The sequence below is a fragment of the Hevea brasiliensis genome, chromosome 18, assembly GCF_030052815.1.
Source record: "Hevea brasiliensis isolate MT/VB/25A 57/8 chromosome 18, ASM3005281v1, whole genome shotgun sequence".
Taxonomy (NCBI): Eukaryota; Viridiplantae; Streptophyta; class Magnoliopsida; order Malpighiales; family Euphorbiaceae; genus Hevea; species Hevea brasiliensis.
This window is the reverse complement of record NC_079510.1, coordinates 24,101,389-24,129,044: the sequence shown is the minus strand read 5'-3', so window position 1 is coordinate 24,129,044 and position 27,656 is coordinate 24,101,389. Positions and strand designations below refer to the sequence as shown.

Below are 27,656 nucleotides of genomic sequence, written 5' to 3'. Positions count from 1 at the left end.
TTATTTAATTTGAAAACGTAGTTAAATACCCTCTTTATTTTTTGAATATGTAATTATTTAATTTTTGTAACATTAATTTTTTTAATATAATTGACTAATAAAAAATTTAATTTAAATTAGATAAAAAACTAATAAGGAAATGAAATAAAGTAAATGAAATAAAAATATAAAAATTAAATAACATATTATTTTTCAAAATAAGGGGCTGAAATAGTTATTTTCGTTTTCGATTCAAAAATTCATTGTTTAATAATGACAAAACTAAGAGCGGTAAAGTATTAATTATGATTTTACATAATATATTTATGGACACGTGAAAAATGAAAAATTCCAGCTCCTCGGCTACTCCTTCCACCTCGGAGTTACGTGGGGTTCGGAGAGTTAGGAGACACATCTCAGCAAATAAAGAGCGTCGCAGAGAATAGTAGCCTCCAATCAGCCAGCCGCAACCTGATAACCACGAGATATCTCTTCCCTTTCTCAACAGATAATAGAAAGAAGAGCCAAGCCCTCGCTATATTCCATTTTCAGTTTATGAGAGAGATATGATCGTTTCCGCTATTCCTCCCACATTTCTCTGTAGCATACCATCGCCTAGGGTTTCCCTTTCCTTTCCTTTCTTGTCTTCGAAGCTCTGTTTGGTCCCTCCCTCTCCTTCGCTCGCTCTCAGATCGAGTGCGCGAAGGTCCCTTTGTCCTTGCTTGATCTCTTCTATAAACGCTAACGCAATGTCTCAGCTCGTTAAGGAGGACAAAGAAGCTATCGCTTCAGCGTCAGGCGAGAAGGAGGAGGAGAAGAAGAAGGAAAAGTCTAGTCACGGGCGAACTTTTCTTGATGTGACAACGGAAGGAGGTTTGAATCTTTTTTTTTTTTTGTGTGTTTGGTAAAAATTTTTGTACTGTTCAGTTGTTTTTCTTTCATTGTGGTATTGGAAAATCAGGGAAAGTGAAAAATGCATGTAGCTATTTTATGGAATTTTTTTTTTGTTCCTTTTGGAGAATGATAAGTGTTTAGATGAATTAATAATGTACAGAGAGATTAGCTGAGGCTGAGATGATATAATTAATTTTTGGCTTTAGACTAAGAATTCACTTGCTCTTTTTAAAACTATAGAAATAGGAAAAAAAATTGTTAATGTGATTTTATTTTTCTTTCTTGCGTTGTGGTTTGGCTCTGTCCTTTTGAATTTCATTTTTTGGCTTGGGGTCTGAGCAGCATTTTGCTTCCTTTGTTTTGTTTTTGTTGTTGTTCATGTTACTAATGCTGTCATAATCTTATTCTTTTTTACTCGAAGCATTGTATAGTTGTTGTTGCTACCAGTTGTTAATGAAAAGTGTATTTTTAATAATATATTTATGGTTTAAAATTGTCAAATACAGTATGTGGTTGGATACTTGTATTTGTCTGATGCTCTGATGGATGAAAAGTTTTGTCTTCTTGGGTAAAAAATATTTAAAGTATGAGATTCAGTATTTTCTTTTGCATTATTTTTTCATTTGACCAGTTTGAACATCCATCAAGTATAGAAAATGCAAAGGATGACTTTAATTGCTTTTCTTCTGTATTTACTGCATTGCATGACAAGTTCCTGAGTCTATGCTTTCAAATCACAGTTGCGGTGCTGCTTGAAGGGTTTGTTGTGAGAATGATGTTAGGGTCACTCCTTTCACTTATTTCGTTTCATTTTTAAACTAGTGAATAGTGTCTCACAAATTTAGAAGAATGACTCAAATGTTACAGTAGTAATGCGTACAATGAATTTTGACCATCTTTGTATGGGAATATAACTTATTTTACTTATAGAGACTATTTATAAGTAAGTAATAAGTACATGTGTGATGGAATTTGGCAAAGCCCCATTGGAAAAGTGGTTAAATGTGCAACTCACTTTTAGTTTCAACTCAACTCAGCTAAACTTTTATCCCAAAAATTTATTGGGGTCGGTTATATGGATTTTTTTTCTCTAATCTAAATGATTTTGGGTTAAATCCTTGGAAATGTGTAATGCTTCTAGATCATGTTGTACTACTCTCCTCCAAGTCAGTTTAGGTCTACTCCTTTTTTTTCTATCCTCTAACTCAATGTGTTCTATTTGTCTAACTGGAGCCTCCGTATGTCTAAGTTTCACATGACTAAACCATCTCAATCGCACTTCTCTTAACTTATCCTCAATTGGCACCACTTCTACCTTTTCTCTAATTCTCTAATTATGGACTTTATTTAGCCTAGTATGGCCACTCATCCACCTTAACATTCTCATCTCCGCGATTCTCATCTTAGACACATACGACTTCTTCATTGCCAAACACTCACTACCATATAACATAGCTGGTCGTATGGTTGTACGGTAAAATTTTCCTTTTAACTTGTTGAGAATCTTGCGATTACATAAAACTCTCATGGCACGTCTCCATCTCAACCATCCGGCTTTAATCTTATGACTAACATCCTCCTTACATCCCCATATACTTGAAAGATTAAGTCGAGATATTTAAAGTGATTGCTTTGGGGCAATACCACTCCATCTAAACTAACTCCTTCACTATCATCAGTTCGGCCTCCATCCAAACTCACTTATAGTTTGAATATACAAATTTAAAATGGATACCATGTAGCGCATATTGAAAGATTGTGCTAGCTTAGTTGCTCATTATAAAATTTTTCATCTAGCCTGTGTTAGCTTTTGCATGGTTAGTCACTTTTCCATTGAAATTTTTGTTGAATTCTGTCTGCTTTATACATAATTGCTCTTTTATAAACAGTTTGTGTACTTGGTTGAAACACAAAATAGTGCATGCATTAAAACAGAAAAGGTCAAAACAATACAATTACTGTTTTGGCAGTTTTTTACTTATTTCTTTAATATGTTGTTACTATAAGTACTTTCAATTAACACCATTACATTAAGAATTTAGCTAGTCTCATAGGTAAAGGCTACACATAAATGGAATTAATAATATTGGGCACAAAGGTAATTGGCAAACCATTTTTTTAGAAAATGGGGAAAGAATTCTAAAAATTGCTAAAGAAGGAAATAGATCAGAGGGGATAAAATGTAAGGGATTACATAACAACCAATAACTCCTGTAATAGTTCTGGTGGTATTTTGAATTTAATGCCCTTCAATTTATTGGTAATTTGCAATTGTTGTGTTATAACCGTCCTTTTTAAGCCATGCCAATAATTATATGTAGAAGAAACCAAAAAACAAAAATAAGAAAAAGAAAGGAACCTAGATACATGGTTTCCTACGAGCCTTCATTTTTATGAACCTAGATGCATAGTTTCCTACGAGCCTTCATTTTTACTTTTATTCTCCATATGCCCTTCAGAGCCTCCTTATATGAGCCTCATGCATAGATTATAGTGGAAGTGCTTGACAGTGACATTGAGATTAGATTATATATGTATCTGTAAAATGAAAGTGGGTGACAATGAGATTTAGATTAGAGCTAAATTTTGAGTCTAATTGTTTTTTTTTTTTTGGCATTTTGTTGTTGCATTGTTGCTAAATAATATTTTGGTTGCTAATTAACTTCCTTTCAGTAAATGAAAGGTTTCTGGGATTTGTCATAAGGTTGAATGCTTTTTTTTTGGTACTTAATACATAGTGAGCATTTATTCACTTGGGGGATATATTAAGGGGGTTTTGATTGAGCTCTTTAATAATGACATCAATACATATTTTGAGAATTCAACAATATGGTTATTTTTTTATGTCAAAGGAAATATTGATATTAGTAATGATTTGAAAAAATATAAAAATAATTGAAACCTTAATTTTTTAATAATAAAAATATAGATTGATACATAAAGATTGTGAATTAAAATATAGAATTTTAGAAACTCAAAATATTGATCGATATTTTGATCCAAAAGTCTGCATTCCATTCCATTTCTTTGACCATATATAGGGATCTTTGACGTGGTTTTAAATAATGCTCATTAAGTAACATAATGACCATTAAATAAAGGTTTCTGGGGGTGTTAGTAATAACTAACGGACATTTAAATTTCAGTTTGGTTGTGGCTGGTAGTGACCGTTACTAGGTAACGGGATGAGCTTTGATGATTTCTACCTAGTTAGTTTGGTTTTAAATTGATTAATGCTACTGATATCTAAGAATGATGGATTTCATGTCATTATTTAATGTATTTTATTCTTATTATTTAGTTGTGTATCTTAGTTTTAATTATGTCTTTAAATATCTATTTATTTCATGAATTTTGCGATGTTTTCAAAACATTTGCATAGTGACAGGCCGTTACTGTTATATTATGGCCATTACTGTTATGTTATAGCCATTACAATTTATAAGCCTGTTTTCATTATTTCCTACCGCGATTGCGATTGCGATTGCGATTGCGATTTAAATCCTTGATATTTGACTTCTAATTCAAATTAATTTTATTCAAATGTATGAATTTTGCAATGATTCTGTAAAATGATGAAATCTCAATCTCTCTCTCTCTCTCTCTCTCTCTCTCTCTCATCAATTCCTAATAAATTTATCATTTAATTAAAAATACTATTTTTTTTAATCTTGTCATTATTGAAATTTATTGTGTAGAATCTTTTTTCCAGCTATTATATTGGGTTTCTAATTTAACTGCAGTATTTCCTTATAAAATTATTCACTTTGTGTTAACTTTTTGGTTAATTATATTAGAAAGGAGAATATAGCCGACCCCAAATTTTTGGGATAAAGGCTTAGTTGAGTTGAGTTGAGTTGAGTTGTATATTAGAAAGGAGAATGTGCAAACTGTAAACTTGGGATAAAAAAAAGTTTTGAAATTGCAGAAAAGGATATTTCTGAACCTTGTTATTCTGTTTTCAGTGCTTTTCATCAAAGAAGTTCTACCAAATGGATATAATATTTCAAATTCACTCACAAAATGAGCATGTAAGCAACTAGTATTATTTGAAGAGATTCATGTTACATAGTTCACACTCCTCACAAAACTCATATATATCCAATACTCAGCTGATCAATCCATAGAAACAAGATTACAAATTGCCACTTCTGTGCACATATGATTAATGTTAGGGTTTTGGATCCCTAACGAGAGAAATTAAGAGAACAGAAGAAAGAAGAAGTAATTGAGAGAGAAGAAGTAAGAAAGAGGATCGGAAGAGAGAAGAATTAGGGAGAAAATTAGAGAGAAGGGAAGAAGAATATTATTTCCGAGATTTTGGTTATGCTGTTACAAAGTAACTCTCCTGTTTTATACACTTCAGCAGTTGTAACTGCTTATCTAATTAATTCCAGCTATTTATTGACTTCTATAACTGCCATCAGCTACTCTCCTTAAGTTACAACAGTCTTTCCCTCCTTTTTATTCCTAAACTTCTTCCTATAATACGTAACAATTAACTGGCAAGGCCATTTGCTTATGCCTAATATTTGACCCTAATTATCACTGTGTCCAGTGCTTAACCTCTGATGTTAATATACGTTTTTATTGTTGGTTCACGCCTTTTTTGGAAAATTGAGGTCTGGCCATTGTGTCAGAATCTTGCTTAAAAATAGAATAAGGATTTAATTACTTCTAAGTTGCATTGAGATATTATGATTACTGTTTTCCGGTTTCTACAAAAACAATGGAAATGGAAGCCTATAGGGGAGTAAAGGAAACTGTTGGCAATTGGTGTGAAGCAAATTAAATAAATGTAAAATAAAAACTATTTTTTTTTTCAATTACTTGCTAAGAGATTTTCTTGCTAATTGATACATGGCTTAATGTTTTGTTTGAAATTTAGTGTGGAGGATTAGTTTTCTTATATTGAATATGCCTATGCAGAGTTGCTGTCTGGAATTAGGAAGGAAGTGGAAGCAGGGAGGTTGCCTTTAAATGTTGCTGCAGGAATGGAAGAAGTGTATCAGAATTATAAAAATGCAGTAAATAAATATACTTAAAACTTATGTTTTTAAATGAATATATTAATTACTTTATAGTTATGTTGGATTTCTTAACTTGCATGATGATATGTTATAGACTTGTAGACCATGTAGATATGAAGGCCATTGCATGTCTTTAGCCTTGAGCTTTGACATGGAGTACGTGCAGGTCATGACTTGTATGTGCATGGAGCTAGTGAAGTTGTGTGTATTGGTCCATTTGGACCTTGTTGCATCATTAGATAGTGACTATTTTTGAGTTGGTTGTTTGTGACCCATGTTGAATAGTTATACTGTCATGTTGCATCAGTTGAGTTGAGTCATATGAAGCAAGTGGTCCATTTGGTAATTGAGTTTTTAGGGTTGCTGGTTAAAATTTGTTTGAAGAAATTATTTAGCTGTGGGACAGTAGTCATAAAGGGTTTGTTAATATGTTATGTAACTATGCTTGAACAAGGAAGCAAAATTGAAACCCAGAATAGATAGTGTGGTCTGTTCCAACCCAACAACTGGAACTATTTGTTTTTTCTTTGGTTTTATCAATTTGCTTGGTCTTTCCCCTTATGACCCTTTATGACAATTATACGTTTTGGATTCTTCTTTCAGTCATCAGTTGCATTTGTTTGTTGAAGGTTTCCTTTATACTCATCAAAACAAAGGCAAGTATTATCAAACTCATAGTAGAATGATACTTACAAGTTATTACAACAATTGGATGCATACTCCACGAAGCCGTTGTTAAAAAATAAGTACTAGAAATTGAAAAACCAGTAATTTTACACTTGGAACTAATGGCACTTTTGTTCCACTTTTATTTTCTATTAATGAAATTCCTGCTAATATGGACTTACATTTATTTAGACTGTGGAATTTTAAACAGAAATCTATCTCAAGGATCGTTTCCTTTGATGGAAAATAATAAGCCGTCACATGTATAAACCTTTTTTGGTTTAATACATGTAAATTTTGGTGATTCATGGCCACATTTATGAGTCTCCATATAAACCGTAAATTTTTTGAGAAGTTTTATGCGCCAGATTTATCTAATTTAAGTAGCTCTTTATTGGAATTTAACTGGAAAACCTACAAGCTTGATATTCAAATAGTCATGTGATCGTCCTTCTTTAGGACATGTTAATTTTATGTGCTTGCTGGTGGTTGGTTTAATTGGTTGCATCAGCATGTAATTTTAAGCTTTGTTATGGTGTAGTCATTTTGAGTCTTTCTACTTTCTGAAAAATAAAAGGGGACATGATGAACTTATCCTTTTCCACTTGGATGATCATCACATTTTCTTTTATAGATGAATAGAGTGTACCAAAATACCTATAAATAGCTGCTTAAATTACAAGATAGACATAGAAAACAAGATAGTGGTACAGAACACAAGATAGATATAAAAAACAATAGAAGATATCATAGAAGGAGACCAATTAGGAGGGAATAGGATAGGAGGAGGATCAGGGTTGGTACTTTGAATGTTGGATCACTTGCAGGAAAATTAATGGAGCTTGTGGATACCTTGGAAATGAGAAGGGTGAATATTGCTTGCATCTAGGAGACTAAATGGGTAGGAGAGAAAAGCAAGGAAGTGGGTAATTCAGGGTACAAACTGTGGTTTACCGGAAAGGAGAGAAACAAGAACGGAGTGGGCATAATCATAGATAGGACATTGAAAGACGCTGTAATAGCTGTGAAAAGAGGAGGAGATAGAATTATACTGGTAAAGCTAGTACTAGAAGGAGAAACAATAAATGTAGTTAGTGCTTATGCCCCACAAACAGGACTTGACAGTGAGAGTAAACAAAGATTTTGGGAATATATGGATGATTTAATGCAAAGCATACCGAATGAAGAGAATGTTTTCATTGGTGGAGATTTGAATAGACATGTAGGAAGTGATAGGCAAGGTTATGAGAATGTTCATAGAGATTTTGGTTTTGGCAGTCGAAATGAGGAGGGAAAAAACATTCTGTATTTTGCTATGGCATACGACCTAATACTAGCAAATCCCTATTTTATAAAAAGAGAGTCACATTTAGTAACTTTTAAAAGTGGGCAACATAGAAATCAAATCGACTTCCTCTTAACCAGGAAGACAAATAGAGCTCTATGTAAGGATTGCAAGGTCATTCCAGGAGAGGCTTTAACAAGTCAACATCGGTTAATGGTCTTGGATGTCAAGTTTAGGAACAATTCAAGTAAGGTCAGAAGAAATAGTGTAGCTCGAACAAAGTGCTGGGAGTTTAAAGAAGTAAAGCAAGTGAAATTCAAAAATGAGATTCAAAAATGAGATTCTTGAGTCCGAAGTATGGAAGCTGGATATGGAGGCCAATGATATGTGGATACAGATGGCATCAAAGATTAGAGAAGTAGTTAGAAAAGTACTTGGAGAGTCTAAAGGACATGGACCACCTTCAAAAGAGAGATGGTGGTAGAATGAGGAAGTACAAAAGGCAGTGAAGAGAAAAAGGGAATGGTATAAGAAATTACCTAAATGTGATAATAATGAGGCATATGAATAGTACAAAATAGCAAAGAAATAGGCAAAAAAGGCAGTTAGTCTAGCAAAAACACATGCCTTTGAAAAGTTATATGAGAAACTTGGAACTAAAGAAGGAGAGAAAGATATTTATAGATTAGCAAGGAGGAGAGAAAGGAAATGTCAAGATCTGAATCAAGTTAGGTGCATTAAGGATAAAGAAGAAAAAATGTTGGTGAAAGATGAGGACATTAAGAAAGATGGAGAAATTATTTTAATGATCTCTTTAATAATAGTCAAAATGATAATAGCGTGAATATAGACTATAGAATAATAGAAAAGAATGTGAATTATACTAGAAGGATTAGATCTTTAGAAGTAAAGGAAGTACTTAAGAGAATGAAAGTGGGTAAAGTCTGTGGACCCGATGAAATACCAATTGAAGTGTGGAAGTGTTTGGGAGATATGGGAGTGGCATGGTTAACTAAATTATTTAATAAGATTCTAAACTCAAAGAAAATGCCTGATGAATGGAGGAGTATTTTAGTACCTATTTTAAAAAATAAGGGAGACATACAGAGTTGTTCAAATTATAGGGGAATTAAACTTATGAGCCATACTATGAAGTTGTGGGAGAGAGTTGTGGAGCATTGACTACGTCATGATACTTCTATCTCTCAATCAATTTGACTTCATGTCCGGTCGTTCAACTATGGAAACGATCTTTCTCATTAGAAGCTTGATGGAGAAATATAGTGATGTGAAGAAAGATTTACATATGGTTTTTATTTATTTGGAGAAGGCTTATGATAGTGTTCCAAGAGATGTCTCGTGGAATGTGTTAGAACAAAAGAGGGTATCTATTAGGTACATACAAGTGTTGAAAGATATGTATGAAGCAGCAATTACTATTGTGTGCACAGTAGGAGGGGACACAAGAGATTTTCCGATCTCAATTGGATTACACCAAGGATCAGCCATAAGCCCTTACCTTTTTACATTAGTTTTAGATGAATTGACGAAATATATAAAAGAGAGTATTCCTTGGTGCATGATATTTGCGGATGATATTGTTTTGATAGATGAGACGCGAGAAGGAGTCAATAGAAAGTTAGAGCTTAGGAGAAGTACTCTAGAGTCAAAGGGCTTTAAGTTAAGTAGAACGAAGACAGAATACATGCATTGCAAGTTCAGTGAAGGCCAAATTGGTGATAGACAAGGAGTTAGTTTGGATGGAGTGGTACTATCCCAAAGTAATCACTTTAAATATCTTGGCTTAGTCCTTCAAGTAGATGGGGAATGTGAGGAAGATATTAGTCATAGGATTAAAGCCGGATGGTTGAAATGGAGACGTGCTACGGGAGTTTTATGTGATCGCAAGATTTCCAATAAGTTGAAAGGAAAATTTTACTGTACAGCCATACGACCGGCTATGTTATATGGTAGTGAGTGTTGGGCACTGAAAGAGTCGCATGCGTCTAAGATAAGAGTTGCAGAGATGAGAATGTTAAGGTGGATGAATGGCCATACTAGACTAGATAAAGTCTGTAATGAGAGTATTAGAGAAAAGATATGAGTGATGCCAATTGAAGATAAGTTGAGAGAAGGGAGATTGAGGTGGTTTGGTCATGTGAAGCGTAGACATACGGAGGCTCCAGTTAGACAAGTAGAGCACATTAGGTTAGAGGATAGAAAGAAAAAAAGGGGTAGACCTAAATTGACTTGGAGGAGAGTTGTACAACATGACCTAGAAGCATTACACATTTCTGAGGATTTAACTCAAAATCGTTTAGAGTGGAGAAAGCGAATCCATATAGCCGACCCCAAATTTTTGGGATAAAAGTTTAGTTTATTTGAGTTGAATTTCCATATTTTAGCTTATGAAGCAAACTTTCATTCTCTTCAAAGACTCTAGTATTACTCTTTAGTCTCAAGTTATAGAAAAGGTGGAACAATCTTCCATTCCATGTGATACTATTGGCCCCAAATTCCACAGCCTCCTCTTGAACATCTTCTATCTCATTAACCAACTTTAGCTCTGAACACGAACAAATCTATTTATTAGTTGAACAATGAAGATGTAGATGATTAATGGGTTCCTACATCTTTGACATTTAGCACCAACTCACAATGCATTTCTTATCCTCAATGGTTTATTTTCCAAATAATAATTTGATGATGGTAAAACCCAAGTCAAAATAAGCAATTAAGGAGAAGGATAGCTTGACTTTGAGCAAACTTTGTGATCACTTGTCTCAACTAACTATATTTGGCTGCATGAATCTTTCAAAAGATTCTTTTATGATTTTTTATATTTTTTACTCTATCTATTTTGAGTAGCATCTAGCAAGTCCTGGTAATGTTTTTCTTTTCTCTCTTTTGAAAAAAATTATTTTCTTATCTATATTGCTTTCTCTCTCTCTCTCTCTCTCTCTCTCTCTCTCTCTCTCTCTCTCTCTCTCTTTCCTCTTCTAGTAGGATGCCATACTAGGAATAAATATTCATAAAACCCTTGGAAGTTAATTTCATGAATGAGTTATTCTTTTTCCCCATTGATCAGATATAAAGTTAGAGATGAGTCTCGCATTTGCGTTTGGGAATATGTTTGGAATGGAGATACCTCTTTTTCTAATTTATAAAAGCTTTGCTCTTCAAATTTGTCTCCTTGTGATGTACACTTTGTATCTTGGAAATTTTCTTATCTTGAGAATGTTATGATAGGCAGATGGTAGGTCTTTCTTTGTTAGTTAAACTCTTCAATTCATTTCAACTCCTTGTGGTTTAGATTGGAGAGTGTGCAGTTTTGGAATTTTTTTTCTTTGTATATCTATTGATATTGATCCTTATCTTTCTTGTGTTCTGAGTGCCGACTGTCTATCCTTTCTCTTTGACTAGTCAAATTTGGTAGGTTAAGAGATTGACAGTTTTCCTAAAAGGGAGGGCTACTTTTTCCTTTGTTATTCTTCAAATAATCAATGACAATGACTAGTTGCAAGTACGAAAAAAAAAAGCAAAGCTGTCTTGTGGCGCATGAATCATGTGCTGCAAGGTGAGATGGTCTCGTTCTTATATATTTTCTTTGTTCCACTACCTTAAGGGGTGCTATAGGAGTCAATTATTTGGTATCTTTGAGGAAATTTGGCATTGGAGGTACGAGATTAGAGGATTTTATAAAGATGAACTTGGGCATTTTGGTAGAAGGAAAGATTGTTGGAGGCCATCACATTATGCAATTTTTGATGTGATTCGAAGTATTTGGTCGGCAAAAAATGCTTGGATCCTTGAGAATCAAAGTGTCTTGTGATAAAAGAATTTTTGGTCTTTATATGGACTTTTGCTTTTGGGTCTCCTAAGCGTCCTATACTCATTCTCAAGTTTGGAAGTTGCTATTTATTAGTTTTTCTTTAACTTTGGTATTCTTTTCTGGTTTCCTTGGGAAGAGGATGCTTTCTTCAACTTTTTTTTTTTAGTTCATATCTTTTAAAAGAAAGGGATAATGAGAAATTTTATTTTTTACGCACTTTTTCAATGTAAGCTAATCATTTTAATTTCTTGGATTTAAGCCCAACTTTATAATGATATTGGTAATAATTTTGGCTAATTTAGTGAGGGGGAAGTAAATGTATATGCAAAGTCTACTGTCTACATGACTATTTCAGTTGGCGAAAAGAAGAGGTTATCTTTCTCTTTCTTTGCAATGCTGTTAAATATGAAATATTCATTTTTACTTTTTCTTGTAAAATATATTTATGTTATTTTTTTTTCAATAATTGATGAACAAAAATATTAATTATTTTAGAAAGAAAATTTAAGAAAAAAAATATTTTGTATTATCAACACTATAAAGGAAAATAAACCTGATTTTTTTGTCTATTAAGTTAGCTACATAGGCATTACATGTGGACACTGATTCTCACTCACTAACTTGGCTAAAATTGTTAACAATATCACAAGGTTAGGCTAAAAAAAGTAGCTAAGCCTACAATTAAGAAAATGGATAAATGTTTGGTCACTAGGCTAAAAAAACTGTTTCAAACAAATTTTCCTCATTATCATTAATACAACATTAACTATGTTAGTATGTTGTCAATATGAAAAGTTTTTCACGCTATCTTTTCTTGTACTATCACTCATTTTTGGGTTCCTCATGTTCATTGTAAAACTAATAGGATTACAACATGTAGTTGCCTAATTTACTTAAGGATTCTTTCTAGATGTCCTCCGCAAGGGACAAGATTTGCGTTCATCATCTAGTCCATTGCCTTATTGTCTAATGCTAGTTATTGCATTTTTACAATTGCCTGGACATTTACTCATCTTCCATCAAGTTTATTACATCAATGGGGCTACTTTTCAGGTTTTACAAAGTGGAATTCCCAATGCTGAAGAGATAATATTGTCAAATATGGCTGTTGCGATGGATCGTATGTGCTTGGATGTTGAGGTATTTGGACTGCAAATACCTCATCAAAATGTTTCCATATCAGATATCATTTCGTTGTATGAACTTATGTGAAATCTGCAGTACATTTTCAGGACCCTTTTGTCTTCTCACCTTATCACAAAGCATTGAGAGAGCCCTTCGACTACTATAACTTTGGTCAAAACTATATACGTCCTTTGGTTGATTTTAGGTGAGTCCAGTACTTCTATCTTTCCATTCTTCATCTAGTTTCAACAACATGCTTGATACAGTCTGCGTGCCGCTTTCTAAAGCTTAAGAGAATGATAACTATTTGATGTAGAACAAAAAGGAACAAGGAACAAATCCTTGAGAAAAAGAGAACTGATTCTCAATTATATTATTTTCAATTGATAATTATAGTCAAAAGCTAATAATAATATAAGATTTAGCCCTATTTATATAGCTTACAACCCTAATCAATTTACGAATATAAACCCTAATTTATTCTAATTAGGAATACTAAATACAATAAACTTCCTAAATAAAATATTAATATGATTTCTAAATAATAAAAACTCTTTAAATTTCGTAATTCTATAATAATTAAAATTCCTAAGTAGAATTCTCTTCCCGTACTGCATCACCAAGTCTGAAAACCTTGGTTATACTTTGAGTGTGCTAAGAATTTTTGATAAACTCTGTATGCTAGTATAAGTGTCTGAACATAATGTAGGAGGTTTTTCCCCTTGTTCAATTGGGTTCCATTTTAAGGATCTTTGTGTCAAATCAGGTATCATTGTTCTTTTGGTGCCTTCTTTGAAATTTCTCATATTCCATGTATGGTGTTTCCTGCCTTAAAATTGTTTTTCTTCTTCTAGGCGTCCTAGATGCGTTAGGCTCCCTGGTTTTTGAGGATTGGGGGCAAGGTGGTTCTTCGTCTTCTTCTTTGTTATACCATTGATCTTATATCAGATTAAATGTAAAAAGGTGTCCTAGATGCACAAGGCTTCCTGTTTTATGAGGATTGGGGGGCAGGTTGGTCTATCATATGCCACCTCCCCCTACTCTTTTCCAGACTGCTTTTTGGTCATCACAATTTCATTATATTAAATAAGATGAATACTTTAATGAAGGGATTGTTGCATAAACATTTAAAGAAAGTGCGATGCATTGGAGAATGGAGAAATAAGAGCCTTAAAACCACTGACCTTGTCATACAGTGAAGGGAAGAATGGCACAACCAAAATAATATACTTTTTAAATCTGCTAATTGGATGGAATTTTTCATTATCCAAAAAATTGGTTTGATTAGTTTATTTGGTAGATGAGCTTTTGTTTTTAGCTTGCCATTTCTATCCAGAAAAAGAACAAAAAAAATTAAAAATTGAAATTAGAATTCATCTGATTTGGTTTTAAAATATGAAAACCTGAATGACAAATCGAAAGAACAAATCTGTGAAATTTATTTTTGAACTGAATCAGATTAATGAAATGTGTCAATTTGATTCATTAAGTTGTTTAACGGGGTACTACTTGCTTTTACTGGATCAAATAATTTCTACATTGAAAAACATGGTTTCTCATTTTTGCTTAATCAGAATTTTAACTGGTTGGCATAATTATTAAAGGCTCAAGGCGCACTAAGGCGCCAAGGGGTCTTGGAGCCTAGGCTCAAGGCCCAAGGATAAGGCGCACGCCTGAGCGAGATGAGGCGCAAAAAAAAAAAAATATGAATATTCCATGAAACTTCGAATAACATAAAACTAAAAATAATAATAACAAATAAGCATTCAAGTACTAAATTATTAAAACTTTAATAGTCTTTTAATCTTTCATAACTAAAGTTAAGAAATTATAAAGTAACTATATCTACTTCATCTTTTTCTATACCTTTATCCTCTTAATATTCATCTTCAAAATCAATATCTTCATCATTTCCCTCACCTTTAAGAACTAAATGAGTATTAACTTTTTTTTTTTTGAAAAAGATAATGAGTGGTAGTATTGAAAATGAAAATATGAGAGGTTTGTAATTCTGAGTATGTTAGTTTGATGAGATTTTGGTGACTAGTTATCACCAATGATACTAATTTTGAAAACTTCTAGATCAACAAATTTCTAGTTGGGTGGTAGTGCTTTTTGTTAATGGAAGTACTCGCTGAATGTAGAAATAAAAAAGGCGCGCCTTTCTAGCCTTGCGCCTGGAACAAGGCGCATGCCTAGGTGCATAAGGCGAGGGCCTGGTGAATGTTGCCTGCCTTTCTCCTGTAGAGGCGCTAGGACTGGAGCCTGAGGCGCGCCTTAATAACTATGCTGGTTGGGCACTCAAATTCTATTTAACTGCTATTACTTTCAATGGATTAACTTTGATAACTCCCTGTACATTTGGATTAGCTTTTTTATAAGGAAATTTCTGTCTGTATCTCTCTGTCGCTCACTCTCTCTCTATCACCTAAACTGTTTTAACGTAATGTGTGAATTTGGAATTTTCTTATTGTCATAAGAAAATGAGTGACTATTTTATGGTTTCCAGTTAAATTTGTTGTGATTAGAGAGCCCCTGTATGTGAAAATGGTATCCTGCATCTCTCTCTCTTTCTTTCTCTGACTTGACTGTTTTATCTGGTAATAAAATTGCATGAATTTGCGATTTTGTGGTTGTTATGTGGCAACAAGTGCAAGGTTAAATGGTCTTTGGTTAGATTTGTTGTGATTAGACAGCACATATAACTGAAACAGATAGTAAGCACTTCTCTCTCTCTCTCTCTCTCTCTCTCTCTCTCACATGTGATGCAGAAGCATATGCTTAATTAGAGGATTTACTAACCTTTAAGAGTTGTAAAAAACTGCTGTTACTGGTTCAGTGCTTTATTTTCTATTCCAAAGAACTAGCTCCACAAAGGTTTTCTATAGACATGTTGGAGATAATTGGGATGTCCAATTGTAGCAGATTCCATAGATTTGAAATTTATTGTTAGTATTAACAAATTAATTTTTATATGGAATTTCTTCCCAAACCAGGTGGCAAGCATTTAAGTGAACTGTGTTTTTGTTTGTGTTGGCAGAATTTCACAGTTGGATTAAGATATTCTGTGCTATTCAGATGTGTTCCATCCTCTAGCTGTCCTTAATTTTAATCATATTGGCTGCAGGAATTCATATGTTGGCAATATATTCCTTTTCCATGAAGTTGAAAAACAGCTTCAACAGGTATCTTATTTTATTTTATTTTATTTTCTGGGGGTAATTGCCCTTTAGTGCTAAATGTTCAAGAATTTTGTTCAATCATCTATTACTCAACATTGTTTTTGTGGATTTTGTTTCTTTTTTCACTTCTTCAGAAGACCTGTTCAAGATAGTTAAAAGCATAAGACGCACTCAAATTGGTGCATCACCCCATCGCTTAAAGCGCAAAGTGCAAAAAAACTCTCGCTTCATTGAAGGAAGCACAATATTATTAAAAAATTAACTAATAATATAATATGTAAAAAAAAATACAATCATCTATATAAAATTTAAACCATTAAGAAATCATCAAACATCCAGAAGTTTTTAGCATTCAAATTAATAGTCATATTCTAGAGATCTTCAATAGATTTTTCATCAAAGTCCTCTACACATTCATCTCATGTTCAAAATAAGATCCATTTTCATCAAAATCTTCATCTAAATTAGTGTCAACATCTTTCAATATTGGCCTTGAAGTTGAGGCTCTTTGCGCTTTAAGCGCAAAAAGCCCTCGATTCACTAAATGCGCTTCACTTAGCATATTTCTATTTGTTACTGTGCTTTAGCGAGCGCTTTTTGCAGTGTTGTTAAAGGTGCTAAGAGGTGCTGAGCGAGGCGAGGCACCAAAGTGGGGACTTGCCTGATTGAGGCTTGCTTGGATTTGAAAAGGCGAGGGCCCAGGGCCAAAAGGCGAGGGCGCCACCTCATGCATATAATTTTTTTTAAATAGCAAATATTAGAAAGAATCCAACCCTAGCCTCTAATTTTGATGCCACCAACTGCTGGAAAACAAGGTCAGACCGCAATTTTTCTCATCCTTCCTCTCTCTTTCTCTCCTCTCCATTTTCTTTCCTCTCTCTCTTCTTCTCTTCTTCTCATCTGGCACAGCAAAACAGCGCCTGCACAGGCTTTTTTTTTTCTTTGTAATTTTTTCTTCTTTTCTTTCCTTCTTCTATCCTTTTCTTCTCTTTTTCTCTCACTCATGCCATTTGCACAGCATCTGCAGTTAATTTTTTTTTAAGAAATTTTTTTATTTGTAATTTTTTTCTTCTTTTCTCTCCTTCTCCTCTCCTCCTCCTCTTCTTATGTCACTCACGCCATCTGCACAGCATCTACACTTTAGTTTTCTTTTTTTTTTTTTAAACTTTTGTTTCTGTTTAATTAACTTGACTATTTTCTTTCTTTGCTTGGTTGGTTACTAAGTGATGGATCTAAACATCCACCAAATATTGGTAAAATTGTTAGGGTGGTGATTTTAACTATAGAATATGCAATTTGATCTTGAGACTATTCTTGATGGGACTATTTCTGCTTAAAATTATGAGAGAAGAATTTTTGCTTTAACACATTGAATAAGTGGCATAGTGGAAAATTTATCTACCTTAGCTTTGGATATAACTACTTTATTTTCTCCAATCCTTATTTCTCTTCTTTTTATTCTTTTACTTGTGTAAAGAACATTTATTTATTTGTTTCATTAGTTAAAATTCTCGAGTTTTTCATTTTGAAATGATTTAGATTAAGGTGTTTGACATTTAAATTTTCTTTTTCTACATAATGTATTATAGTAAAAATAAAAATTTAGAATGGCGCCTCACTTTAAAGAGGCCCTCGCCTCTCGCCTAAGGCCATAGGCTTTTTGCACTTTTGGCTACACTCACCTGTTAAACTTGTCTATTTGCGTTATTTAGTTACATACTGAACCAAACACGTCTAGGCAAAGGATTGAGTGTGCTGACATTTTTTTTTTGCCTTCTTTTGTTTTTAGCATTTTAAAGGGTAGAAGATAGAGAGGTTGCATAATTCTTTTGCACCAGGATGTTTACTGGTGAAATATTAAAAGTAAAAAAGTAAAATATAAAGAAAAAGAATTTGATATAGCTTAAAGACATCAACAAATTCCTTGCAATTGCAGAGGCTGAGAGACAAACAATTAACGTTGTGGGTAGAAAAAGTCAAGTGAAATAAATTAATATGGGACGCAAACAAATTTGTGTTTAGGGCTTGTATTTAGTTTTATATGAAAATTTTTGGTGTAGGACATCTAGTGGACGATTAGTGTTTCTGGATAGGTATCATTTGGCATGACAATAATATAATGAGAACCAACTTTGTGGTGCTCCTCGCATTGCTGGTTTTGGTACGAAGAGCAGAAAATTTTAGACTCTTTTCAGTTCTTTTGAGGCTAATTAGCAAGGAAAAAAAATTAGTGTCTTAAATAGAAGATTCTGGAGTTTGATGAGCTCAAAGTGTGGATGAAATTTGGGTATCTTGCAAAATTAGAAGCCCGAAAGCATATGCCTGTATAATGAACTCAATGTGTGAAAAGTATATCTTGCAAAATTAGAACTCTGAAAGCATGTCTGTATAAAAGCAAAAAACACCACTCCCCACAATAAATTAAGGGACCAGCTCTGATTTATGAAGGTGTTTGCATTTTTTTCCATTCAAACTCAGAAGATACAATGCAAGAAATGAAAGGCTTAATGCTTGTAGAAAAGCCAAATCTTTTCACCTTTTCTCAAGTTCATCCACAAATTTAATTTTGGCTATTTTATCCCTGTTGCCAAACTTAGTGTCAATTCTATCCAAGTTTTTCCAATTGAACATTCGACTCCATTTTAAAACTTGTATGAAGCATTCAGGCATTTTAACTATCTGAGAGAGGTGAAAGGTTGTAATGAACTATTTGCAGTGTTATTAAAGAGTTCATTTCCTTCTTTCTTCTTCTTCTTCTTGCTCACCTGCTTCTTGCTTTCTTCTTCTTTTCTTCTTGCTGATCTGGCTGGCAAATTGCATGCATTGATGCTGTCGTGCTGATGTTTGAGTTTGATCTTAATTACTTTGCTTGAGGAGATGGGCATTTTTGGGTGGAATTGCTGTTGGGTCTTTATAAATTACAAATAAACTTAAATTTTAGTTATTTTGTATTTTTAGGCTAAATAATTTACATCATGTCATAGAAAAATTTTGCTCTTTGGTATTATTGTATTCTTTATTTCAGAAAAATTTTAAGAGAAAAATAAAAGTTGAAGAATTTAATGGAACAAAATTATATAGAAATCTCTTAATGTTGTAATTAGTAGCGTCTTAAACTATATGTTAGTGTCCTTTCAAAAAAAGAAAAAAAACTATATATTAGCGTTGTTATGTTTAATTTTATGTTATTTGAAATTTGATGAAATATTATGTTTAGGACTATGACACTATATATTAGCGTCTTAAACTACTTTAGATTGCAAAATTATTATTATTATTATTATTTGAATGCTTATTAGTTATCATTATATTTAGTTTTATGTTATTTGATGTTTAATGGAATTTTCATATTTATTTTTTTTAATAGATTTTTTTTTTAATTTTTGTGCGTCACGCCTTGTGCCTAGGTTTTAGGACCCTTGGTGCCTTGATGCACCTTGAGCCTTTAATAACTATGGGCATGCTCCCTCAAAGTAACTTTTTTATTTTTTAGTGTCTCTCCTCTTCTCTTCTCTCCTCCTCCTTTTCTCTCCTCTGCTCTCCCATTTCTCCCTAAACCCTAAACCCTAGTAAAATGGAGTTATTAATCTTTCTTTAAATTTCATTTCTATAACCTTATTATTTTCTGCTTTCTATTTCTCTTATATTACGTATAGTGCAAATATATATATACACTTATTAAACTAGTTAAGAGTATGATATTTTTATGTTAAAAGTGAGAGTATGTGTGTAATTTAGGCTATGGTGCTTTGCTTCAAAAAGGCTCTCGCCTAAGGCCATAGGGTACCCTATTGCCTCTCGCCTTAATAACACTAACTATTTGTCAAGCTGTATGACTTGTCATGTTTGTTTATGACTTGTCTATTCTGAGCATCTTGTTTTTAACATATATATTCCAATATTTTCTGTTAGATTGACTTTTCTGGATGAAATAATTACTTTCATCTTGTTGATTGCAGGGTCACAATATTGTCTTGATATCAAACCACCAAACTGAAGCAGACCCTGCCGTCATTGCGCTATTGCTTGACAAAACAAATCCCTCTATTGCTGAAAACTTGGTAAACTGTTCTTTTCCATGCTAAGCATACTTTAAATAGTGTTCTGTGTTTGAAATGCTTGCATAACCAAATTTTATTTGTAACATTGCAGATCTATGTAGCAGGGGATAGAGTTTTAACAGATCCTCTTTGCAAGCCATTCAGTATGGGCAGGTACTAAAGAAACGTTTAGATCTCTTCAACACTGATTGATCTCTATCACATGTCTCTTAAGTGGTTGGGTAAAAAATTTCAATCTTTGCATGTTTTCAGGAATCTTATTTGTGTGTACTCAAAAAAACACATGTATGATGATCCTGAACTTACTGAGATGAAGAAAAAAGCAAACATACGAAGTTTGAAGGAGATGGCCGTGATTTTGAGGTATTTTAGTTAATTCTTGACTAGTTCAAAATCTTGGATGTAAAATATATGGTGGGCCTGTGATTTAGGACTGGTCAATGTTTTTATATTGCTATTTCTTGTAATATATTTAATTCAAGCTGGTGTTATATTCTGTGCAGTGTGGAAAGTGAACCATTAACTCCTGTCGCTATTTTTTTTTCATTTATCATTTCTTTTTCTTTGTTTACTGTACTGAGATAGAAAACAATAATAATGAGTATCTCAACAATTTTTATTTTTTTTTTTGCTAAAAAAAAAAAAATGCAAGTTTGGTTAGTGAAGTATTGGGTTTGGCAGTCATGCCATTATGGAGTTCCATAACCATTGTGTTTCTCGTTTGCTGTTATATTTTTGTTTATTGTTTGCATTATTTTGTAAGTTACTAGTTTTCACACTTACATAACTTGTGCATGGAGATTTTCAATCTGCAGTTCATTTCCATGTATGAGACCTTCTGAATGTATCTTTTTAATGCAGGCATGGGTCACAAATAGTGTGGATTGCCCCAAGTGGTGGTAGGGACCGCCCAGATCCTCTGACTGGAGAATGGTATCCAGTAAGTGTTTTCCTTTTCTCTTTTTTTTTTTTGGAAAACAAAAAATTGGAGGAAGATGGTGCTTTTAGATTTATTTTTAATTCATTTTGTCAATTTATGCATCATTTGTTTAATGAGTTTTGAAATTGCTGCTGGTTTTTCTCATAGCCTTTGATTTTCTAGTAATCTTGGAGCTTAATGCATGTGTGAAATAGTTCACCATGGACTTAAATTCTTGCATTAAGCACTAGAAAGTCAATTTTTTTTTTCTAATTTTACAATTATGGACAATACACTAGTCCTAAATTTAATTAATTACATGTAAAATTAACACATAAATAGTGAAATTAAGCACACATATTAATAAATTTTGGTGGTGCAGTATTGATGGCTTTATCTTTTTATATCCTTTTGCAATGGCTGTATTGGAAACTGATTTTACATGTAATTAATTTGATAAATGTGGCCTGGCCATGATTGCAACCAATAGGTAAAGTATAAGCTGTAATAATCTATTTCAAATGTAAGGACCACAGTTGCAAATTGGGAAAAAAAAATTTATGACCTCTTTTGTAATTAGTCATAGCAAAATAAATGTTAATGTTTTAGCTTTTAAGTGATATGGGAGTAAATTACCAGTAAATCGGTTTTCATTAGGGCCTAAATAGAATAATGGTCACTTGTGATAGTAGGATTTTTTTTTTGTGCATATTTATGGATAGTCTGCTTAAATGCAATAAGAGTGAAGAATCATTGTGTCCATACTCCATACTTTTTTGCCTCCTCTCTATTGAGTCATAACTTTTGATCCAATGTACTATTTTCTGAACCTAGAAATGAACATATTTACCATTTTTTTCCTGGATTATCTTTCTGTTGTAGAATTGGAAATTAAATATGTGTGCATAGAAACATTAAATTGTGTTTTTATTTCAGCACAAAAGGCACAAAAATAGAGAATAACTCAAGAGTGACTTTTCATTAGATATAACCAAGTAATACGAGAATAATTGTCAATAAATGTAACAATATTTAAAATTAGACGTATATGAGACAAGGACCTTAAACATTATAATGAACTAATTTAAAAAGGAACGTGGCCCATTTATTGGCTCTAGAAATTGAAAGTGGATGATGATGTTTGGAAAATTGACATGACTAACAATCTAAGGATGATCTATTTTGAAATTGAGGACATGGTTTCTTCAAGGAAGATAGAAGGATGTCCCAACCAACAATGCACCTCAAACGGGTCAAAATACCAGAACAAGCAATAGATCTCGACACCTGTGTGTAAAGGATGTAGATTGCCAAACTCATGACCTCTATCAATAATCCACTTTGTCAAAAAATCCTGAAATAGACTATTTCGGAGAAATTGATATACAACAATTCAAGCTTGAGTTTGCTAACAAAATTAAATTGAATGAAAACTTAAGACTTAACTCAGAAGACAGAAATTGATGCAGTTGGATTGACAGTTCCAGAACCAAGAACACATGAGGTGGGCCCATCTACTAAGGTAATATTAGATGATGTTGTATGGGATTGGAAAGTGGAAAAGAGAGTCGGATTACTTGTCATATGATTTGTTGCACTAGAATCAATGACCTATTTGGACGATGAGGAAATAAGAGGCATAGTGGTTTTACTTGCCTCGGCGATAGCAATTATAGGAGTAGTGGACTTAAATGATGCTTGAGATTTAAGAGAATTAGGCAAATTCATCTTCTTAAGTAGTCTTCTCAGAAGATAAGGTGGTTGTAGTATCAGAAGTTGCAATATTTGCTAATAAATTCCTTTGAGACTTATTTTGTAGTTTCCTACATGTGCGCTTCGTATCACTTTGCTCATGACAATGGTAACAAACAATTCCTCTTGAATCTTGATTGATACTATCAACACCTTTGTCACAATTGTTAGTTATTACCTTTACCACCTCTATTCCATGATGTCCAATCTCATTCCAATTACGACGACTTATGAGAGCACTATTAGTAGCAATTTGAAAAGATTGTGGTGTTTCAATACAAAGTACCCGAGTAAAAGTCTCATATAAGATAGCTCAGATCTGTAAAGGGCCTGAGTCCTACTAGTGTCAAATTTTGAAGGGAGGCCAGCAAGGAAGCTCATGATCGCCATTGGTTCATACTAGACTTGTTGAACCTTAACATCCATGAAGTAGGACATTAAGTCTTCATTACCAGCAAAGATGTGGTGTGATAATCAAGTTGTTATTTACATTGCCTCTAATCTTGTGTTTCATGAATGGACGAAACATACTAAAATTGATTGTCATTTTGTCTATGAAAAAATTCAACAAAAGTTCATCTCTATGGTATATGTTAAAATTGGAGGCCAATTGGGAGATAATTTCACAAACGCTCTAGATGGAGCTTGAGTTGATCGTATTTGTGACAAGTTGGGCATGATTAACATCTGTGCTCTAGCTTGAGGGGAGTGTTATAGAATAGGAAGTTAAATATGTATATATTCTTATATTGATTAGCATAACGTAACTATAGGAATTAGCATAATTTTAGGGATTTTATTCTTTTCCTATTTAGGGATTTGAGCTCCATATATATATATATGTTGTATTATGAATGAAATTATGAATGAAAGAATTTAGCACTTTCCAAGTTGTGATTTGAAGATACAATTTAATTTAAACTATCCTTGCTTGAAGAGGTAAGCTTTGTTTGAACCTACTTGATTTATGCTTATGAGGAATCAATCTCCTTCTGAGTGCAAAGTGGCTATAGAGTTTTCAAGAAAGCTCACATTTGATCTAAGAATTCTCAAGTTATGATTAGTTGAGGTTTTTTCAACTTCAATACCAATGTTAGTTACATTTTCGGGGATGTTTTATTGCACTATGCAGAAAGACAAAAACAAATGATATTACATCAATGAACATTATATTTGTTTTTGTTATGCCTTTATATTCATTCATGCTGGTACAAGTGGGGCAGGCACCATTTGAAGCCGCTTCAGTGGACAACATGAGAAGGCTTGCTGAACATTCTGGTGCTCCAGGACATATTTATCCCTTAGCATTATTATGCCATGACATCATGCCCCCTCCACCACTGGTATTTCCATCTTTGACTCATTCTCTTTCTTGTGACATTATGTCTTTAATGCATTGGAAATTTCAGGTGGAAAAAGAGATCGGAGAGAGAAGAGTGATCTCCTTTCATGGGGCTGGATTGTCAATTGCACCGGAAATCGGATTTTCTGAAATTGCTGCTGCTTGTGAAAACCCTGAAGAGGTTGGTCACAATTAATACACTGGTCATGCACCTTTGACACTTACATAGATAGTTCCTTAGAATAAATCATAAAAAGGCAAGTAATTTTGCTCTAGAAATGAGAAAAAGCAATATAAGGAAGAAGCAAAATATTTAGGCTGTAACATGCTGCCAGTGACAGAATCAGTGAACAATATAAGCATGTGTTGCATTGTTCTTGATTTTCCTTTCATTCTTAAATCGGTTGATACTGTTAGCGACAATAATCCCAATGTTCTGTCATCTAATATCTTATTAATTGGTAGTTATTTGTCGGTGGGCTTTTTATTAATTAATGTGCTCTTAAACTAATGAAGATAACTAGTACCTGGTAGCTATCATCAGCAAAAGTCGTTAGGCTGCTCAATTTAAATGTGCAAAAACATTGCCATGATTTTGAATTCCCGAGTATTGTTGTTCTTCATAATAGATCTGTTATTCTGTCCTAGTGTTGAGAAAGAAGAAAAGAGATTGTACTAATTTTTATTGTTTTAATTCTGAAAGTTACAAGACAATTTATTTATACAAGAATTCTAAAATAGAAATATTCTAAACTAGGAAATTAGAATGTACAAAAATATAAATGCTTATTTATAGCCCTAATTACAGTCTTGATTAGGAAACCTAATTATAGTCCTAATTAGGAAGTATATTGTTAAACTATTCTTGAATACTCACTTATAAGTTTAAGCTTTTTGTTGGAGTGGTTTGTTGACATGGTATTAGAGCATCTCAGACCAAAAGATTCAAAGTTTGAATCTTGGCCATCTCAATTTATTATTAAATATTTCAGCACAAGTTAAAGTGGGTTTGCGCTTGTTCATGCTTCAAGCCTAATGGGCATTCACGTGTGAGGGTGTGTTAAAGATATAAAACTATCCTTAGGGCTCTCACAAATTTAAACATTTAGGTTGAATTGTTTCTTAACATACAACACATGAAAAAAAAAAATCCTAAATAGGGAGAATATCATCAAATCTCCCTCTCAAGATGTTGCATAAACATCTTTCATGCCCATATTGCAAACTAAACCATGGAAATATTTGCTATTAATTCCCCTAGTGAAAATATCAACCAGCTGATTTTCAGAACTCACGTGGGAGATCTTGAAATCTGTGATTTAGTTTCTTCTTAATAAAATATCTATTGCTTTCATTGTGTTTTGTTGGATCATGTTGAATTGGATTGTTAGCAATACTGATGGCAACGTATCTATCACAATATAACAATTTATTCTCCCACGATAATTGTAAATGTTGCAATCAACCTTCGAGTCCACAAAAGTTCAGACACTCTATATTCAGTCTTTGCACTTAATCTTATCACCTACAAATAATTGTAAAAATACCATCAACTATCTCAAATAAAATGTGCTTCTTTTGCTCTATCTTAAACCAATCAGCTGTGCTTGTTCAAAGCTGACTGGCGATGATTTCAAATCTTAAACTTCTCATGTGTTTGTTTCTAAAGAAGTCAAGGCTCTTGCACAGTGTATTCTGAATGTTTCTAAATTGGTTACCTTTTCTGTAACAGGCTAAGAAGGCATATGCACAGGTTCTATATGATTCTGTGACTGAGCAATACAATGTGCTTAAATCTGCCATACATGGAAAACGAGGACTAGAGGCATCAAGTCCAACTGTTTCTTTGTCACAACCATGGAATTAATCAACATTTTTTGTTTAACTAGGTATTTTCTTCTTTCTTGAAGATTTATGAAATAAGTTGGTATGAGGACCTACTGCTTTATGTAGTCCTAAAATTATGTCCTTTGTCTTAGCAGAATTATGCAAGTCATAACATGGTTACTGGTGACGGATTGTGATCATTTATAAGAGGCTAACTGAGAGGAATGCACATTTTAAAGAGTTGTTAACGTCCTTTAAATATTGCTCATGTTTTGAAGAGTTGTAAGAGACACTGCATGACTTTGATGCTAGAAAATTTATATATGATAAATCATTTAAGGGCAAAATTTGCCAGTACTAACCACGCACTAGCATGCGTTTTTTGGTTTGCCTCGTGGAATATGGTGTAACGACCCAGCCCAGCCCAGTCAGTATTGTCCGCTTTGGCCCGTGGGCCTCACGGATTTGTCCCTTGGGAGGTTTCGCTCCCAAAAGCGCGCTGACCAGTTTAGGCTGACCCCCACATATATGGCCCAGATTCCCTTCTCCCATTTCCGATGTGGGACGGGCGGCACCTGCAGGCGTTACGTATCGCCGTCCCCACAGTCCGTTACATATGGGACCGTCATCTTGTTATTTTAATAGCATAGGAGGCTCTTAGTAGCCCTGTGACAAATGTATTTATGTGGCTGGGAACGTGGAACAGTTTCTTATTCTCATGCTTCCATGTAAAATACGTCACTTCTAGGTTGAGCGTGTACTGTTTATGTATGTAAAAATCCCAAATATATGATTTGCAGGGTGGCCAGTCCAGATTGAGAGGTAATATTAGTCTGAATAAACTTCCTGTCATTTTCTTTGGAAAACTAGTGCACCACTTAATGCAAACCGTGTCATATTTTTACAAATTCAATTTGATATGTTTCAGGACATTATCTTGTAGCTTTGCAAGTCAGCCAGAAATCTGCCTCCTGTTTGATACAACGTACTACAACAGGAATGTGTTTTGCACTGATAGAGTTTGGTACAAGATGCATTTTCTCCGTGCATTTTGTTGATGCCAAATCCATCCAACTACCTTGACAGCTGAGTAGATGGTAAATTGAATCTTTCTGAGCAGTTAAATTTCAGGTGTACAGATAAGAGTTCCTAGTAAGAATCAGGCAATTTGTGTATATTCGCTCAAATTGTTATGTACTTTTTTTTTTGGAGTTAATTGCTTTTTTTTTTTAGTCCATTGGCTATATTTTCTTTATGATTTCATGCGAACATGAAAATAACAGGGAGGAGAAGCTCTGTAAGAGCAAAATTTTTACCTCATGAGAGGAAATATGTGAGATAAATTGGCGCAAACGAGATGTTTCAAGTTTCTCTTTTTGCATAAATTAGTCTTTAGCCTTTTTTGAGAAAAGTCCATTGTTTATTATTATTATTATTATTATTATTATTATTATTATTATTATTATCTAAAACTCTCTTTTTTATATATACTTTTTTTAATAAATTTATTTTACAATTTTTATTTTTGTAATTAATGGACAATTTTTCAAAATTCATTTATGAAAAAAGCTAAAATAAATAACTTTATACATAATCAACTAAATTTAATGATTTATTCATTCCTATATTGAGCAAATTGTATTTTTTGTTCATTATAAAAATAAAATTTTAAGAAAGATTAAAGATGTATGGCAATATATATATTTTAATATTAATTTGTGTCACTTGACATGTTGCACATGAAATTCGAGCTACTTCAAAT

The 27,656-nt window shown here is 33.2% G+C and overlaps 1 protein-coding gene across 1 annotated transcript; it reads left to right on the top strand.

The window, feature by feature from the left end:
• The first annotated feature begins 386 nt into the window (after positions 1–386).
• Positions 387–27,263, top strand: LOC110664057 (glycerol-3-phosphate acyltransferase ATS12, chloroplastic). Its single transcript, XM_058140418.1, has 12 exons — positions 387–852; positions 5,803–5,900; positions 12,740–12,826; positions 12,919–13,016; positions 15,939–15,996; positions 19,953–20,054; positions 20,146–20,207; positions 20,307–20,417; positions 20,916–20,994; positions 23,949–24,248; positions 25,800–25,956; positions 26,823–27,263. The coding sequence occupies exons 1-11, from the start codon at positions 546–548 to the stop codon at positions 25,932–25,934; spliced, it is 1,437 nt and encodes a 478-aa protein (XP_057996401.1). The 5' UTR covers positions 387–545; the 3' UTR covers positions 25,935–25,956; positions 26,823–27,263.
• Positions 27,264–27,656: the final 393 nt, after the last annotated feature.